This window comes from Cavia porcellus, unplaced genomic scaffold (assembly GCF_034190915.1).
Source record: "Cavia porcellus strain 051 isolate PalLab524CR breed Dunkin Hartley unplaced genomic scaffold, mCavPor4.1 scaffold_6, whole genome shotgun sequence".
In the NCBI taxonomy this organism is placed as follows: domain Eukaryota; kingdom Metazoa; phylum Chordata; class Mammalia; order Rodentia; family Caviidae; genus Cavia; species Cavia porcellus.
In genome coordinates this window covers 79,778,537-79,796,611 of record NW_026947489.1, presented here as the reverse complement: position 1 = coordinate 79,796,611, position 18,075 = coordinate 79,778,537, and the positions used below count along the sequence as shown (strand labels likewise).

General features: G+C 45.2%; 1 protein-coding gene across 1 annotated transcript; it reads left to right on the top strand.

Moving 5' to 3' along the window:
- Nucleotides 1-702: 702 nt before the first annotated feature.
- On the top strand, nt 703-15,691 carry Pipox (pipecolic acid and sarcosine oxidase). Its single transcript, XM_003469709.4, has 8 exons — nt 703-986; nt 4,722-4,870; nt 12,477-12,690; nt 12,948-13,130; nt 13,686-13,832; nt 14,165-14,323; nt 14,875-14,950; nt 15,233-15,691. The coding sequence occupies exons 1-8, from the start codon at nt 873-875 to the stop codon at nt 15,361-15,363; spliced, it is 1,173 nt and encodes a 390-aa protein (XP_003469757.1). The 5' UTR covers nt 703-872; the 3' UTR covers nt 15,364-15,691.
- The last annotated feature ends 2,384 nt before the right edge of the window (nt 15,692-18,075 follow it).

The window sequence follows — 18,075 nt, the reverse complement described above, 5'->3', positions numbered from 1 at the left end:
ATCCTATTGCTGAGCTATATCCTAGCCTCCGTTTCCTTTGTTTTAAAGATTTCCAAGCATGTAAGAATCAGGACCTTCAGATCTTGGCTCTGACCCAGTGCCTGTGATGGCACCTAGCCTGTGCCTGGCCCTGAGGCGTCTTCCACACAGGGCTCCGCAGTGCCCTAGGTTGGTGCCCAGTTCTTCCTCTGTGCTTGAGGAGAGGGCTTCTCATCTAGAGCTCCTCATCTCACTCTGTCCTTTCCATTTTTTTCAGGATCATTGATTTTCCTTTTTTTCAAAATGAAAGTAACACACGCTGAGAATAATTTCATAATCACAAAACTGCCCTCCCAATTGGCCCTGTGTCTACCCCCTGACCGCACCACCCATGCGGGAGGTGGACCTTACCCTGGGCATCCTGCCAAGTTCTTAGCTGGCCCCATGGACTCTCTAAAGGAAATTAGGCTGAAGATGGAAAACCAGCAGGCGGAGGCAGCATTCCTGGTGCCCAGCTTGGTCTAGGCGGCATTGAAATTCCAGGCCTGAAGTCCTGAGACAAAGATCATAATGAGACAGGAAGGTGGCATAGGAAGGAGTCCATTTGCATGACAATAATTGGGCCAAGAATAGAAAGCTAGAGGGATATAAGGGTGAGACTGGCAGCTGAGCTGGGCTAAACCTCACAAATCAGGCTACCAGCTCTGCTCTGCAGGGGAGGTGGAGGCCAAGCCCTGAGCGAGGCTCTGGGGGAGGGAAAATGTGAGGGACACAGCCCCAGGGGATTGTGGGAAGGCAGGCCAGGCTGGACTTTGCTTACCTTTCTCCTCCTGGAGCTGCTTTTGTTTGCTTTCTCCTTCTTGGCTCTGTGGCTGTGTGGCTAAGTGAGCACTATGGCTACTCAGAGAAATCTCTGGGATGCCATTGTGATCGGGGCAGGTGTCCAGGGCTGCTTCACTACCTACCACTTGGCCAAACGTGGGAAGAGAGTCCTGCTGCTGGAACAGGTACTGTGTCACTCTGCCCTTCTGCCCTGAAGGACTGTACCTGGCGGGGGTTTCCAGATCTATCAGGTTATGGGTGAAGCTAAAAGGCTAGAATCATCACAAATTCTGTGTGGTTTGGAGTTTCACTGCTTGGTGTGTTTCCTGACGATGAAAAGCAAGTTCCACACTCTGAAACCCATGCGGCAGAGATTCTAGGCACATTTCTTCTTGTCACTGTCTCTCAGTTCTTAGCCTTAACCAAGAAGTGTCCTGGTGCTGTTTTGTTTTTGGTTTTAATTGATGGTGTGTGTGTGTGTGTATTGCAATCTTCTTGCCTCCACCTAAAGCGTTAGGGTTATAGATAGGAACCACCACACCCAGCCCAGGATGTCCCCCTTCCTCTTTTTCCTCCTCTTCCCCTTTGATACTCAGGATTGAACCCAAGGCCTTTGCACTGAGTTACATCTTCAGGCTTTATTCATTTTTTAATTTTGAGACAGGGCCTAACTTTTTCCCCCCTGAATCTATTGTATTTCAAGGAGAAAAAGAAAAAAGAAAAAAAACTAAGATATAATTTCAAAACATGTCAATTGTGGGCAGCAATGGTACATACACGGCACGTTATCCCCAAATCATTCACCCAGAGCACAAGACATTTGCCTTCAATTGTCCAAACAATACCAGCACAAATCTTTCTCTTCAGTGAACTCAGAGAAATCTGTAGTATAATTATCTTTAGTTTTTTTATATACATATATATTCATACACATAAACATATGTTGTTGCATTCAGCTTATCACACTAGTGACACAATATGATGTTTACACATGTGTGTCTTATTTATTTCACTTATGAGGATGGTCTCAAGTTGCATTCATTTACCTATAAAAGTCTCCAGTTTTTTTTTTTTTTTAAAGCCAGTCAAATTTAGCAGTAGGGGAGTGGTATACCAACTTTAGTGACACTAATGTTAATAAGTTCTGATAACCCACTGCCATCGGACCAGCCAAGTCTCCAGTTTTTTATCATTCTTCATGGCTCAGTGGTACACCGTTGCATAAAAATATCACATCTTTTTTATCCATTCCTCGGTCAGTGGGCATTTATTTAGGTTGTTTCCAAGATCTAACTATTACAAATTGTGCTGCTATAAACATGGGTGCACATATACTGTGGTATGATGTTTTCAATTCTTTTAGGAAGATACCCAGAAAGGGAATAGCTGAGTTGAGTGGGACCTGTAGTCCTAGGTTTTTGAGGAATCGCCACCCTGATTTCCACAGTGGTTGCACCAGTCTGCACTCCCACCAACAGTAGAGAAGGGTACTTTTTCCCCACAGCCCCTCCAGCATTTGTTATTGCTTGATTTCTTGATACCAGCCACTCTTTCTGGGCAAGGTGAAATCTCAGTGTGAGACAAAGTGTCACTAAATTGCTAAGTTTCCCAGCTGAGATTCCTGCCTCAGACTCTCCACATGCCAGGATTATAGGTTTGCACCACTACTCCCAGACTTGTTCTCTTCATTCTTGTTCTCTTGTCTCTTTTGTACCCAAATTGTTGGTCCAGAGCACAAAAATAATCAGTTCCACTCTGGATAACCTTAAGTAAAGAGGCAAAGGTTGACATTCCAGAACCCAGCAGAAACTTCTTTTCATTATGTCACCTCTGATAATAGCAGTCTCCTTGCTTGATACACAGGAAGTAAGATGCAGGTCTTATTTTTCCTTAAAGAGAAAAATGATCCTGGGCAATGCACATGTAGCGACTCATGGGGGTGGAAGTTGAGTAGCTGCAGGGTCCTTCAGAGGGCAGGTGCACCTACCTGAGAAGATTTCTACATCTTTCCATTCTGCCTACAGCTTTCTAGATGGGTTACAGTTTACTCTTCCTGGTAATGAAACCTTTTTCAATTGTCTATCAGTTAGAAATCTTCATTTCTCTAGCAGTTTGCTCAAAGCCCAAGGGATTCCTGATTCATCCTCTCAGGGAACTCTCCAGCTTTTGCAAATCCCAAGGTAATTCTCTTATCCTGAGTGACCCAAAGTCACAGAAAAAGAGTCAGCATTGTTTTCCTCATCCACAAATGAGATGGGTAGATTAGAAAAATATAGAAGATTCTTTCTGCTTCTGCTCTCTGAGTCTAAACTGGATTGTTACTGGAGTTTCAGGGCAAAAGCCCAGTTTCCAGTAGTCCCAACGGACCAGATTTGGCCTCCCATTCCCAAAACACTAATCAGAAGGGCAGTGGTGAGGGACGGGGAAATAAATCCTTAATTAGCGTGGCCATACCCAAAAGAAACTAAAGGAGTTCCAGTTCAGTCTTCTAAGGACCGGAGCAAACCTTGGTTTTTTTTTTTTTTTTTTTTTTTTTTTGACACTAGAGATCGAACTCACAACCACCTGCTTGCAAGGCAGGTGATTATGCCGCTGAGCTAAATCACCAGCCCCTAAACCTTGGGTTTTATAAGAAAGGAGAATGGCTGTCAGGGTTGATAACCCTGGTCATGACCTGGTTGATTCGATACCTTAGGACTGGTTCTGGGAGTTGAGATGCTTGTGTGTGGCTCTTCTTTTCCTGGAGTCTGAGATGACCTAAGGTAGGTCTAGGACAGTGACAGAAGACTGCTAAGCATTGCTGCGGGAGGTCTGGAACTGGATGTTGTCAAAGCTGGCAACTGGATAGGCCTGAAAATCATTTTAGATATTCTTATCTTATTGTCTTCAGTCTTTTTTTTTTTTTTTTTTGTTTTTGAGATGGGGTCTCACTATGTAGTTCAGACTGGCCTTGAACTCACTACATAGCCTAGGCTGGCCTCGAATTCACAGCAATCCTCCTGCCTCTGCCTCCTGAGAGCTGGAATTACAGGCATGTGCCACCATGCTCGGCTCAATGTTCTCAGTCTAGAAGGCAGATAAGAAAAGCTAGGTAAATTTAGAGCTAATAAACTTATACTACTAGTTTTCAGACAGATTTTCCTGAAAAGTGACTAACCTGCCTATGTACAAAACTGAGCAGGGATCTGATATAAAGTTTTAAAGGAGTAATAAAGGAGACAAAGGCAAATTGAAGGCAAAGCTGGACATGGTAGCACATGCCTGTAATCCCAGACTCAGGAAGCTGAGGCAGAGGATCACCATGAGTGTGAGGCCAGCCTGGTCTACAGAGTGAATTCAAAATCAGGTTGAACTGGGGCTGGGGATTTAGCTCAGGGGCTGGGGATTTAGCTCAGGGGCTGGGGATTTAGCTCAACGGCATAAGTGCCTGACTTGCAAGCAGGCAGTCGTGAGTTCAATCCCTGGTACCGATAAAAAGGAAAAGACAAAAAAAAAAAAAAAAAAAAAAAAAAAAATCAGGTTGAACTGTGAAGTAAGACCCTGTCCCCAACCTCCCTAAAGTAGGCAGAGATGCCAAGTTTCCTCTTGCTTTTTGTTACCCACCGTGTATCTGTGGGCCCAGATGCTAAGTCCCTGTTTCAGGGCCAGATTGTACTAAGACGACTGAGGATCAGCTAACAAAGGGACTTCTAGAGGCAAATATTTGCAAAAAGGAATCCAAAGTCATTGCCATTGAAGAATTTCTCCCTTGATCACCAAGACAGTAAATTGACCACAAAAGGAAAATTTGGAAAGATTGCAGGGAGCTATTTAAAGAATCAGTAGTTTCTGATTGACAGCACACAATGACCCAGCTCCCCAAAAAGGATGCAGCAAAACAGGTGATGGATTCCATTATTTCTCTTGCTCTTCACTTCTAGTTCTTTCTCCCACACTCCCGAGGAAGCTCCCATGGACAGAGCCGCATAATCCGAAAGGCTTACTCTCAAGACTTCTACACCCAAATGATGGATGAGAGCTATCGGTTATGGGCCCAGCTGGAGCGTGAGGCTGGAACCTCACTGCACAGGTCGGTGGGGAGGAATTCCTTGAATCAAGCAGCTCAAACACTTGAAATATCAGGGGAGGGAGCTCTGTGCTGGGGTGCGGGGTGGGGACAGTGGGGGGTGGTCATTATCACCCCAGAGAGCTGAGTCCAGGCTCTGCGTTCCAGGCCTAGGGTGGACTCTACATCCAAAGCTGGCAGAGGTTGTACTGGGGAAATCGGTGAGAGCGCTGAGGGCAAACCCCCAGAATTGGCAAGCTTATGAGCAGCTGGCTGGAGTCTAGCTGTGTTTTGGATAGTGTTAAAATGAAGGAAAAAGAACTGCTTTTTGTTTTATTCTTTTTTTTTTTTTTTTTTTTTTTTTTGCTGTACCAGGATTGAACTCACGACCTCACTTATGCCACTGAGCTAAATCTCCAGCCTTGGAAACTGCTTTTTTGATCCATATATTCTTACTAGTAAGAATTTTCCTTCTGGGTCAGGCCAGATTGCTTGCAAAGAGTGAGGTGGAAGCCACTTCCCTGTTGGCCAGTGGCTCCCTCTAACTCTTAGGATTCCTGGGTCACCGACCTTTCAGACATCTGGGAAGGGAAGCAGAAAATCTGCCATGCCATGGGGAGTTTAAGCAGCCCTGCCTCCCTTCACAACTGAACTTCCTTTGCATAACCCCTGCTCTACCCCACAGGGTGACAGTTATTTTAATGGTCAGGAACCAAGAGGTTACTGTTCTGTTGCAAAAACACCATTAACTTAAGAACAAAGTGAAATCCATTATGCAAATACAGCTGGGGCAGCTAATTAAGGATTTATTCAGAGGCAGTTAATGCACCCAGCACCCAAATAAAGGAGCTCGTCTTGCCCAGGGGTGGCCTGGCACAGGCATCCTTCTCTGGCGGCCAACTGTGAACGCTGCTGAGTGTCCCGGACTAGAAGCGCCCAAGGCCTTGCAGGGCATGCCTCCTCCTGGTGCACAAATGTCTTCCAGAGGATGCCAGCTTTTAGGTTTGACTTTGTGCCCTAGGTATTATCAGCTATGTGATCTTGGAAAAGTTTCTTTATCTCTCTGTATCACTTTTTATTTCCCATGTGGTTTTGCGAAGATTATGTTAGACTTTTGTAAAAATACTGGGCACAATGCTTTTTTTTTTTTTTTTTTTTTTTTTTTTTGTCTTTTTCCTTTTTATCGGTACTGGGGATTGAACTCACGACTGCCTGCTTTCAAGGCAGGTGCTTAAGCCGCTGAGCTAAACCCCCAGCCCTGGGCACAATGCTTAACCTTTAAATAACTGTTCCCCCCCCCCCAAAAAAAAATAAATAACTGTTCCCTTCCACCTATTTTGAGCCAGCCATATTCTGGCTCCTTTGGGGGATGGAGGAAGAAGGGCAAGGGACAAAAGGGAAGCAGTGACCACAGATGTCAGGGAATGAGTACAGGAGGAAAGGAAAGGGACCATCAGATAGGAGATTCTCACAATCTCACAATCCTCTGGTCTGGCAGAAGGTCAGGAATTTGGAAGGACTTTGGAACCAATCAAGCCTGGTTCTAAATCTCAGTTCTTCTGCATTAGCTGTGTGATTTGGAGCCAGCTGTTTAACCTGGGTGAGAGTAGGGTTTCTTACCCATAAAGTGGGGACAGTAACATCTATTTCATGGAACTGCCGTGAGGGTATTAGTGGGTTTGAACCTGGAAAATCGTATCTCCTCCATCTCCTTAGCACTCACAAGAAGAAACCAACTAGGGCTATTCTAAATACTTACGACTGAGCATCTTTAATCTGAAGATCTGAAATCCAAAGTGCTCCAGTATCTGAAACTTGCTGAGCCTTGACATGCAAGTGGAAAATTTCACACCTGACCTCATGAGATGAGACGCTCAAAGCACAGAGCTTGCAAGGCCTGGTAACGCATACCTGTAAGGCAAGGCTGGAGCAAGAGGACTCCAAGTTCCAGCCCAGCATGGGCCATTTAGCCAGACTCTCTCAAAATTAAAAAAATACGTGTTGGGGATATAGCTCAGTGTTAGGGTTCTGGACTTCATACCCAGTGACTAACACACATACCTATATACAAACACACACATTCATACACAAATAAAACCAAAACCAAACTAAAAGCCACACAGGTGCTCTAAAAATATTATATAAAATTACCTTCAGACTATGTATAAATGAATTTTGAGTCTAGACTTGAATACCTCATTGTGCAGATGCAAATATTCCAAAATGCAAACAAGTCCAAGATACTTCTGGTCCCAAGCATTTAAATAAGGGGTAATTACCCTCTATATGTAGTATATTTGTTTCTCTCTACAATCTCAAGAGTGAGTTGGTGATAAGTGGAAAGTTTCTTTTCTTCTTTATTTTGTTTTTTTCTTAAGAGACAGGATCTTGTTCTGTTATCTAGGTTGGCCTCAAACTCTTGGACTCAAGAGATCTCTCTGACTCAGCCTCCTAAGTAGCTGGAACCATAGGTGCACTACCCTACCATGCCTGGTGTAGTAAATCAGAGTCTGAATGCATTAATGTAAATCACAGAATTACTCTACTCTTAGTCTAGGAGCAGAGTTCAGCAAACTTTTTCTCTAAAGGCCACATAGCATTTCAGACTTTGCAGGCCATATGTTCTCCTCTGATGCAGTTATTCAGTTCTGCCATTGTAGTGCGAAAGCAGTCACAGACAAGATGGAAATAAATGAACCTAGATGTGATCCAATAAATCTGGACATCAAAATTTGAATTTTATATACTTGCCTTGAGTCATAAGATGTTATACTTTTGATTTTTTTTTTTTTTTTTTTTTTTTTTTTGTAATGGGAATTACACCCAGGGAGCTTTTTTTTTTTTTTTTTTTTTTTTGTCTTTTTCATTTTTATCGGTACCAGGGATCAAACTCATGACCACCTGCTTGCAAGGCAGGTGCTTATGCCGCTGAACTAAATCCCCAGCCCATACTCAGGGAGCTTTGAGCCACATTCACAGCCCTTTTTATTTTTCTAGTTTGAGATAGGATCTCATTAAGTTTCCCCAACTGGCCTTGAACTTGCAATCTTCCTGTCTCAGTTTCCTGAATAGGTTGCACCACAGTACCTGGCTTTTCCTCCTCCTCTTCCTTCTCCTCTTCCTCTTCTTCTTTCTTTCTTTTTTCCTTCTTTTGATTGTTTAAATCAATCATTTAAAAATATAAAAACTAGCTGGGCATGGTGAAACACATCTCTAAACTCAGCACTCTGGGAGGCTGAGGCAGGGGGATCACCAAGTTCCAGTTCAGGTTGGGTAACTTAGTGAGACCTGTTTTAGAATAAAAAATTTAAAAAGGGCCAGAGGATGTAGCTCAGCAGTGTGAGCGCCTGCCTAGCAAGTGCATAGTTGTGAGTTCGATCCCCGGTACCAGAAAAAAAAATAAAAAATGAAAATAATAAAAAAAAGTCTGAGAATGTGGCTCAGTCCAAAGGTCTTGTGTTCAGTCCCAGGTCCTGGATGTGTGATATCTTGGCTGAGAATCACAGAAAAACAGGCCAGAAGCCAGATTGGTCCCTTGATCAGAGTTTACTGGCCGCTGATCCTGACGGTACCACAAACAGGTTATGTTGTCCATTACCTTGTCTCCAAACAAATTCATGCCTAAATCATTCCAGGTCAAAACACTGCAACTGTGCGTTTAAAGCCAGCGAAATATCATGGCCTATACTAAAAGCCTATTTTATCACAGCCTCAATTATGAAAGATGAAGAATAATGTGAATGTACTTTAAAAACCTGTGAAGTGCTGGAGTACTAAGTATTATGGCCATTGTTGTTGTTATTCTATCATTAACAAGCCGTGTCTTATGCTAACCTAATTTACTCAGGCATGTTAAATTTTTTGCTTTTTTTTTTTTTACTAGTAGGGATCTGCAGACACCACCCATTCTGGAGGTGGTATCTGAATATAGCGCTCTACCTTTGGGCTAAATGTCATTCAGATTGTTTTAGCTTTTACACATAATTTGGATTTTCTAAATGATTCATCCTCTTTGTGATTCTTTCCCCCAGATTCTAGAAGAACCAGCACAATACCATAACCGATAGAAAGGAACATAATGAGATTTGATGATTAAAAAACAAAAACATTTAGGAGCTGGTATGGAGGTGGTTGTCCAATTCTTTTTATTTTGTTCTGCTGCTTGCTGTGACAGTGGCATACTCTACATGAGTGGGCTCAGAATATTTGCATATATTCCGGGAACAGACAATGACACATGTGTCAGATCACAAGGTCTGAATCTTTTGTGATGTGTACAGCCAGGATGCTGATACCAACAGCAAAGCCTGCCTCTGTGACCCATCTTTTTTCTGCCCCGCCTCTCCCTTTGAGTCCTACTATCCAGCTCCTGACCCAGGCTGCCCCTGCTTCGCTGACAATATCAGACAAGATCACAGCCGTAGGCAGTACAGCTGCTGGCAGAACCTGGCGGCCCCCTCCGCAGCTGCTGCTTCCTGTGTCTGCGAAGTGTCTGGATTGTCAGCCACATCCCCTCCCTGGAGCAGTCTTTGTTAACCAATTCCACCTCGGCCCACTGAGCCGAAGATAAAACACAGAGAGCTCCTCCAAAACCAACAAAGACCGCAGCCATGACGAGTCCCTTCTCCAAGGTGACACAGAGCTGGCACTTTTAACCAGGTGAGGGAGGAGAAAGCTGGACCCTGCAGTGGAAGTTGGCAGATGCAGGAAGAGCTGTTTCCCTCCTTCCAGGTCCTGCCTGCTCCATTTCACACTTGTTCCCTGTAGTAACGGGTGGAAATCCCAGATCACCAATCCCTGCATCACATCCAAGGCATTAGTCAGCCACCGAAGAGTCAACAAGGCCCCGGGGAGGACTTCTCAGTGACCTCTAGCACTGGTGCCAGCTGGAGTCTAGAGAAAGGCATAATTCACACCAAATGATCTCGATTCTGATGGGCGTTTGGTGGGGGGTACTTTGAATTTTTGGTTCCTCTGCCACATTGAGCTGGCCTCAAACCCTTCTTTTTAGACCAGCCCTGATCTGTCATTTCCTGGTCATTTTCCCCATAGATGTTCTTGTCCTTTCTTACCTTCTTCTTCCCAAACTTTGCAGCCTAGGTCTGAGCAGAAAAAGAGGAGGGGAGGGCCCGGAGCACAGGGGTGAGAAATTAACGCAGAGTGAGCAGCCTATTTATATTGGAATTTAGGAAAAGCCATTAAGAAAATAAGCACTTAAATGATTTTCAATCTGCCCATGGAAGTCATCTATCTTCATACTGGGGGAAAAGGCCCGTTCTCCCATCCTGGTTTTGATTGACTGATTTCCAATTCTCTGAGCATTTCCCACAGGAGCCTCTCACCTATCTCCCATAATGACAGGCCTTTGCATTTCCAGGCAGTGTTTTACATTTATTTCCGATTTGCTCATAATGGTCAAAAATTTCTCTCCAGTCCGTGGCATTTCTTCAGCAGAGCGCGGTTTCCCTCAGGCCAAATAGCTCAGCTGTGATCCACGGAAAATGAGAATTTCCCAAACACGTCTTCGGACTAGGGGAGGGTCCGGCATCACAAATTCAGATGGAAAATTTCCCACTGTTAGATCAATATCTGGGCTAAGAAATAAATGCCACAGGGGCAGAGAGCTGGAGCAAAATGATTACAATCGGCACAATTACATTCACCGGCAGAATCAGCTCGCTGATTACTCCTTGGGATGGGGAGCTCCCGCTTCACCCACCACAGGACAGCTTGGGAATTAGAACATCACTCCACGTTTAGTAATTTGAGAGATTCGCCTGTTGTCTTGGCGTGAGTTCACTTTTCCCAGACAATGTGTCCCTGTAAAAGGAGTTCGTATTTAAAGGAAAGAAGGAAGGCAGGCAGGATGAAAGGCTGGGAAAAGAGAAAGTGAATGTTTCAGCGTTGAGGAGGCCGAGTCTGCTGTATAGCCAGCAGAAGTTAGAATGTACTGCTGTGGAGTCTCCAGGCCAGAGACATTACATCTGCACAGCTGGGACGTAAGCCAGGGCTTTCCCAGAACTGTATCTAGCAAGGAAAAAGGGCTCAAGAACATATACTAAATTGCCGAACCACTCAGGCTGGGATTTGAACTTGCGATGCTCCTGCCTTAGTCTCTTGAGTAGCTGGGATTAGAAGCATATGTCCACCATTCTTGGCCCTATATATGGCTTCTAAATTACTTTGTCGACCAAGAAATTTACTAGGCAAGTTTTCATTACCTGAGAACCAATCTGAAGTCCTTTGGGGGGCTACAAAAAAAAAGTATCTGCTGGCTGCTGGGGATTTCCACTGCGTCTTTCTCTGCTGAGCTTTGAAGTGGCAGAAGCTGGCTCTGCTATCTCACCAGTGCTGAATGCCGGGTAGGCGGGGGCCATGGCAAATGGATTGGGCACACTGCGCGGCTCTGTGTACTGACACCGGCCCCCGAGTCTGCTGTGTCCCTACCCCCTCCCAATCTTCTCTTTAATCCCCCCAACCAGATAATGTGGGATTTGGAACCATGTAATATCCATGAGACTCCATTATAGGCTATTACGAGCCTCATACACAGTGCCTGGGGGATGCGCCAGGCTGTCGCTGGTCACTGTGGCTGCTGAAACTAAGGCGAACCACAGGAATGGCCTGATGGGCAGATGGACCCTCTCCCCCAAAGAGCTCTGGCCTCTTGCGACAGATTCAGGAAGCATTAAAGAGAAACAGCTTTTGCTCCTTTCCAGCATAAGAAGGCTAGAGGGAGGTAAGGGAAAAATAAAATCAAAGGATCATTGGATTTGTGGCTGGGACTCAAAGAGACCATCTATTGGTGTTTGGGCATGGAAGTGCCATTGGCATTTGGGGTGGGATCTGCTGGGGCACTGTAGATTTAGCATCCCTGAGCAACTCATTAAGTGCAAGTAACAACTTCAGACATTGTGACAACTATAAACATGATGCATACCATTTCTCCTGACCACTGGGTAGGAGAAGGGCTCCACCAGTGGTCCAGCAGCCATGTGTTACAGAAGAGAGGATTCTAATGGGCCCCAAGAGGTAAGTGACCAGGTCAAGGTCACACCAAGGTGATGCCAGGCTCAGAGGGAGAGCCAGATCTTCCAATGTAGAATGCTTGCCACAAAACGAGCATCTTCTGAGAAAGATCTGAGAGGTGGACACTTAGCAAGGGACAAGATATTGTATGGCAAGAAAAAGGAAGAAGAAAACAAACAGTGGGTGTGGGGGAGAGGACAGAGAATAGAGGGTGAGCATAAGGAATGGGTCAGGACGAGAAGGGGAAGAAATCTTACTGGACTGAAGGCACACCTGCCATCTTTAGGTAGAAAGGGACTTAGGATTTCTGCTCTCAGGGGCAGGCTGGAGGGACAGGCAAACCAAGTGTGAACTTGGGCATAAGTTAGAAACCAGCAGCAGGGCACTCTTACAGCAGGAACCGGATGGCTTCACCTGTTCTCTGAATGCAAGGTCATGACTCCCGACTCCCTAAATCTACAGTGCCCCAGCAGATCCCACCCCAAATGCCAATGCTGAAGAATGCCAGCAGATGAATGCCTTGGGCCCTGGCGTAGGCTTTCACTGGGGTGCCTTATTTATTTATTTATTTATTTATTTAGATTTTTTTTTTTTTTAACAGGAAGACTGAACTACTGGTCCTAGGGATGGAGGGGAACCCAGAATTAGAGACGATGCAGGCCACCATGTCTAGGCATGGGATAGAACACCAGCGTCTCTCATCTGAGGAACTAAAACAATGTTTCCCAAATCTCCGGTTGACCAGGGGAGAAGTGGGGCTCTTGGACAAGACTGGAGGGGTCCTTTATGCAGACAAGGCCCTCAGAGCCCTCCAGGTGACATTGGGCAGCACTGAAAAATGCTCTGAACATCCTGGGTCCCCATCAGCCAACCAGTCCCAGAATCCCCTCCATGTGAGGGCCTTTGCCCTCTGCCTTTGGTCCTGACCATGAGAGCAGGTCATTTTTATACTCCTGCTGGTCTTGTGGAGAGGAGATCTAGATTCTTCACTGTCTTCTCAGACCTAAGTGCAGGGATTTGTCCTCTAGGATGAAGAACGTACAAACTAACTTACCTTTTCCTGCTCTTTCAGGATGTAATTCACCAGCTAGGGGGAACAGTGCATGATGGAGAGAAGGTGACAGAGATAAGACCTGGGCTCCCAGTCCTAGTGAAAACCACCTCCAGGAGCTACCAAGCTAAGAGCTTGGTCATCACGGCAGGTCCATGGTCCAACAAGCTCCTCCAGCCCCTGGGCATTGAGTTACCACTCCAGGTAGGGGGAACAGAGAGTCTGAGAATCAGTGCGTAAGAGAAGCCTTAGAGCCAGATGGACTAGATATTTGTTTTTGGTGTTTCTTTGTACTGGGAATTGAACTCAGGACCTTGAGCTTGCCAGTCAGGTGCAGTGCTGCTGAGCTGTATCCCTGGCCGTGTAGGCGCTGAGTTCTGAATCTGCCACTTAGTAGTGGAAGACGTTGGGCAAATTAGTTCACCTCACTGCACCTCAAGTTTTATTGACATGGGGTTAACAGCTATCTCAAAGGGCTGTTGGAGAGTTAAATTCTGTAATATATAGAAAGCCCTTAGCAGAAGGTCTGACTGACAGTGAACACTGAATAAATACAAGGTATTACCAACTTCTGGAATAAGAGAGAAGTAAGGCTGGGTGGGGAGAGACGGGAGTTTGGAGGTCTTCAGGCCTCATAATGTGTGTAACGAGCAAACAGCAGGAGACCTGGCCTAGGTGTGTGGAAGGGCTGTGGGACTTCAGAAGAAGCTCTGTTGTCTGTTTTCTCCCTTTGTGTGCCGCTTCTTCCCATGCTTCAAGACTCTGCGGATCAACGTGTGTTACTGGTCAGAGAAGGTCCCTGGGAGCTACAGTGTGTCCCAGACCTTTCCTTGCTTCATGTGCCTGGACTCGGATCCCTATCATGTCTATGGGCTGCCTGGAGGCGAGTACCCTGGGCTGATGAAGGTGAGCAGAAAGGCAGAGCAGAGGTGGCTGCTTGAATTCGCCCTTCTGACACAGACCCCTCCTGTCCCAGTGGGCAGAAGTAGAGTTCGCTTCACTGTGTATTCACTATTTTTTGTTTGCAGAGAAAACCCCCTCAGCTGTCCCAAGGCCCAGCTAGAGGAATCTTTCCTTTGCAAACATGGGGGTGCAGGGGCTGACATTAGGCAATAGACAGCATGTGCCAGGATTGGGGAAAGCCTGGAGGGTGCATGGGGGACATCCTGAGTCCAAGTCTGCCCCTTCCTGGCATATGGGATCAGCCTCACTGACCACACTGCTCTACTGGTGGCCAGATCTGTGTTCACCAGGGCAACAAAGTGGACCCGGAGGAACGGGACGACCCCATGGCCTTCTCAGGTGTCCAAGATGTCCAAATCCTATGCCACTTTGTCCACGACTACTTCCCTGACCTGAAGTCTAAGCCTGCCATCATAGAGCGCTGCATGTATACGGTAAGAGGCCGGGGATGGGGACAGATAGATCTTGTCCTAGCCAGGCTTGACTACATTTGACCCCCGACATAATACATGACCTGAAACAAGGAAGCTAATTTCTGTGGATTGGTTCACCTCCACCAGAGAGGGTCCATTAGGGATTATTCATATTCTTTTTCATTAGACAACTAGGTTTATGCCTGGAAGTCTTTCACTATATTTCCCAGAAGAGCTTTAAAAGATTTTTTGGCAAGATGCTCCAGTTGAACAGGCCTTAGGGACAAAGAGAAGAGACAGATGTCACCAGTGCCTGAGGCATCTTGGCTAAAGTTGGTTTATAAAGATGAAATGAGCGCCTACTGTGTTCATGGCTCAGTAGGAGGAGAGAGACAGATGGACAGACAAGAAAGACTGGCAGAGCCACAGGGGTGCCTGGCGTGTGGGAAACACGCCTGTGCCCCATCCTTTCTTTCTAGAGACAGATCCAGCCCAGACTCCTCCTCCTATCAGAGCCTGTCACTTCTCCTCTCCCTGTCCTCAGCTGACACAGTGGAACTATTTCTTTCCAGAACACCCCAGATAAGCACTTTGTCCTGGATCGTCACCCGAAGTACGACAACATTATCATTGGTGCCGGATTCTCTGGTGAGCCCAAGGAGAGGGACATGGGAAACCTTCAATCTGATCTACCTCAGTGCCAGGCAAAAGGGTATTTTATACACTCTTAGATGCCTAGATAAGTGTCGGAGGCCAGATATTTAGTGTATAAAGAGGCTGGGCAGTCACAGAGAGGGGCTCAATGGGAGGCAATGTCTAGGTTTCAGATGAGACCAAGCAGGATAGGTAGCCTGTCTGGCTAGCAGGGAACTTCTCAGGAGCCAGCCTTTCAGTCCCTGAAGATGTATCACCATCTATTCCTTCTCTTAGGGCATGGATTCAAGCTGGCTCCTGTTGTGGGAAAGATCCTGTGTGAGTTAAGCATGAAATTAATGTCGTCCTATGACTTGACACCGTTTCGCATAAGCCGTTTCTCTGGGTTGGGCAAAGCCCACCTTTGATGGCTGGCCTCCCCACTGTGCCCTGGCCTCTGCTGGGAAATTGCTCTGGGAAGTGACCCTGAGATACATACATCCTTTTCTCTTGCTGGGACATTTGATTCTCTCTGGGATTTAGGGTAGGTCTGACTAAATCTGCTCAGGGGAGCATAAATAAGATGACCTCTTACAGATCACTAGTGCTCTTGGGGTTCCTTTTCTCTAAAATTAGGGAAGCCATCCTAGGACAGATCCATCCTCCATCACAAACTCTCATCAATCTCATAGCTACACAATACACGTTTGATAAAAAAAAATTGCTGAATAAACAAATAATTGCATTACATAAAAGTCTGTGGTGGGTTTTCTTTCCCATGTGATCTTATTTCTTGTAGACTTTAATTGTCTAAATTAGCATCACAGAATCTGTTACCCCCAGGAATCCACAGTATCTTGGTCCCCCCACTGCACTGCTTCCCCTGTCTCTGGATTCTTTGTCTGATCTTCATCCTCTCTCTGAATCTGCAAAGACACTCAACTCCCCAGTCCCTCATTAAGGTGTATTGTCAGGTCTTTATGAAGATGGAGCTGTTATACCAAAAAGAAAGAGAGAGACACACTCGCTTAGAAGCCCTGTTCAATGTTTGAATGTTAAATGTGCCATTTTATTATCATTAGGATTGCTCCCACTTAATGAAACAGCATTAGCACCGAGTCGGCTGGCCTCCTTGCACTAATTGCTTTGGAAGGGAACGGGCTCCTAACTACCCCAGGGTGGGTGGGAGCTGAGGTGTAAACAGGGTCTCAGGCGAGGCGGGATACACTCAGGTGAAACCCAAGTGGGGAATCTGTAGATTGGGCCAGTTCCACCCCCAGAGATTGGGATTTTAAATGCTCTGGAGAGAAAACAGACAGGACTGGGTGGTGTGAATATTCTAGGAAGGGTGACTGAGTGGGGAACAGTGAGCAATGAGAATGAGAGTCAGAATATCCCCACAGTAAATACAATGCAGAGGAAATCACTCTTCAACTGCCTCCATTCTTCAAGGTCTCGGCACATGTATTAGCACTGATTTCTCCAGTGAGTTATAAAAGCCAGCCGATCCTGCCGACCCCATGCCAAGTCTGCTTTTTGGGTGATCTCAAGTGGTTCCCTGAGCCTGAGCCTCTATAACGAGAACAATAATACTGATCAACCATACAGGGAAGTGTGAGGCTTGGATAAGAGCATTTGCTCACTCATTCCTTTATTCAATACCCAAATATTCATTTAACATCTACTGTGTGTCAGGCACTGCATGTATCAGTAAACAAAACATAAAAATCCTCACTCTAAAACTGGATAGTGATTTTTCAAAAAATTAAAAATAGATTAACATAGGACCCAGCAATCCTACCTCTGGGTATATACCCCCAAAGATTTGAAAACAGTGTCTCAAAAAGATATTTATGCACCCACGTTTAGATCAGCATAATTCACAATGGCCAAGAGGTAGAAACAACCCGGATGTCCACTGACAGATGAAGGGTAAACAGAATGCAGAGCGCATAGTAGAACATTATTCAGCCGTAAGAGGGAAGAAACCTCGGATACAAGCTCCAACGTGAAGGCAACTTGAGGACATTATGTTAAGTGAAACAAGCCAGACACAAAAGGACCAACCACACCATTTCATTTATACAAATACAGTAGTCAGATTCATAGAGAGTAGAATGATTGCCAGGGGCTGGAGGGAGGATTTGTTTATGAGTGCAATTTTAGTTTTGTGAGATGTAAAGCATTCCAGAAATTGGGTGCACAGCCATATGAATGCACTTAATGCCACTGAGGTATATGCCTAAAAATGACTAGGATGGTAACGCTTATGTTGTATGTATGTGTGTATTTTTTTCAGTACTGGGCATTGTTGGCCCATTGTACAGGGAAGTGTGAGGCTTGGATAAGAGCATTCGCTCACTCATTCGTTTATTCAATACACAAATGAAGAGTCTTTGCACTGAGCTAAACTCACCAGCTTTTTTTACTTTTTGAAACAGGTATAGGAAAGTCATTGAATTACCAAAACTCTATTTGAACTCATGATGCTCCTGACTAATCCCCACAGAGTGCTAGGATTACAGGCATATGCCACCATGCCTCGTTTATATTACATTCATTCAATATACAAATACATTTTTAAAAGTTTTATCCGGGGCTGGGGATTTAGCTCAGCGGCATAAGCACCTGCCTTGCAAGCAGGCAGTCGTGAGTTCAATCTCCGGTACCGATAAAAAGGAAAAAGACAAAAAAAAAAAAAAAGTTTTATTCAGGCCTGGGATATAGCTCAGTGGCACAGCGCCTGTTTTGCAGGCGCAAGATTTTGAGTTCCATTCCCCAGTACTAAAAAAAAAAAAAAAAATTTATTCTTGCCGGTGGTGTACACCTGTAATCCCAGTACTATGAAGACTGGGGTAGGAGAATAGCTGTGAGTTTGAAAGCAGCCTGGCTGCATAATGAATTCAAGGCCATCCTGGTCTATATATTGAGATCTTGTCTTAAAAAAAGAAAACAAAAGGTCTATTCTTACAGAGTTTACAGTCAGGTAAGCAATACATGTAAGTAAATTTTACCATATAGTAGAAGTTAATAAATGCTTAAGAGGAAAACAGAGGGCTGGGGATTTAGCTGAGTGGCGTAAGTGCCTGCCTTGTAAGTACATGGTCGTGAATTCCATCCCTGGTACAAATTAAAAAAAA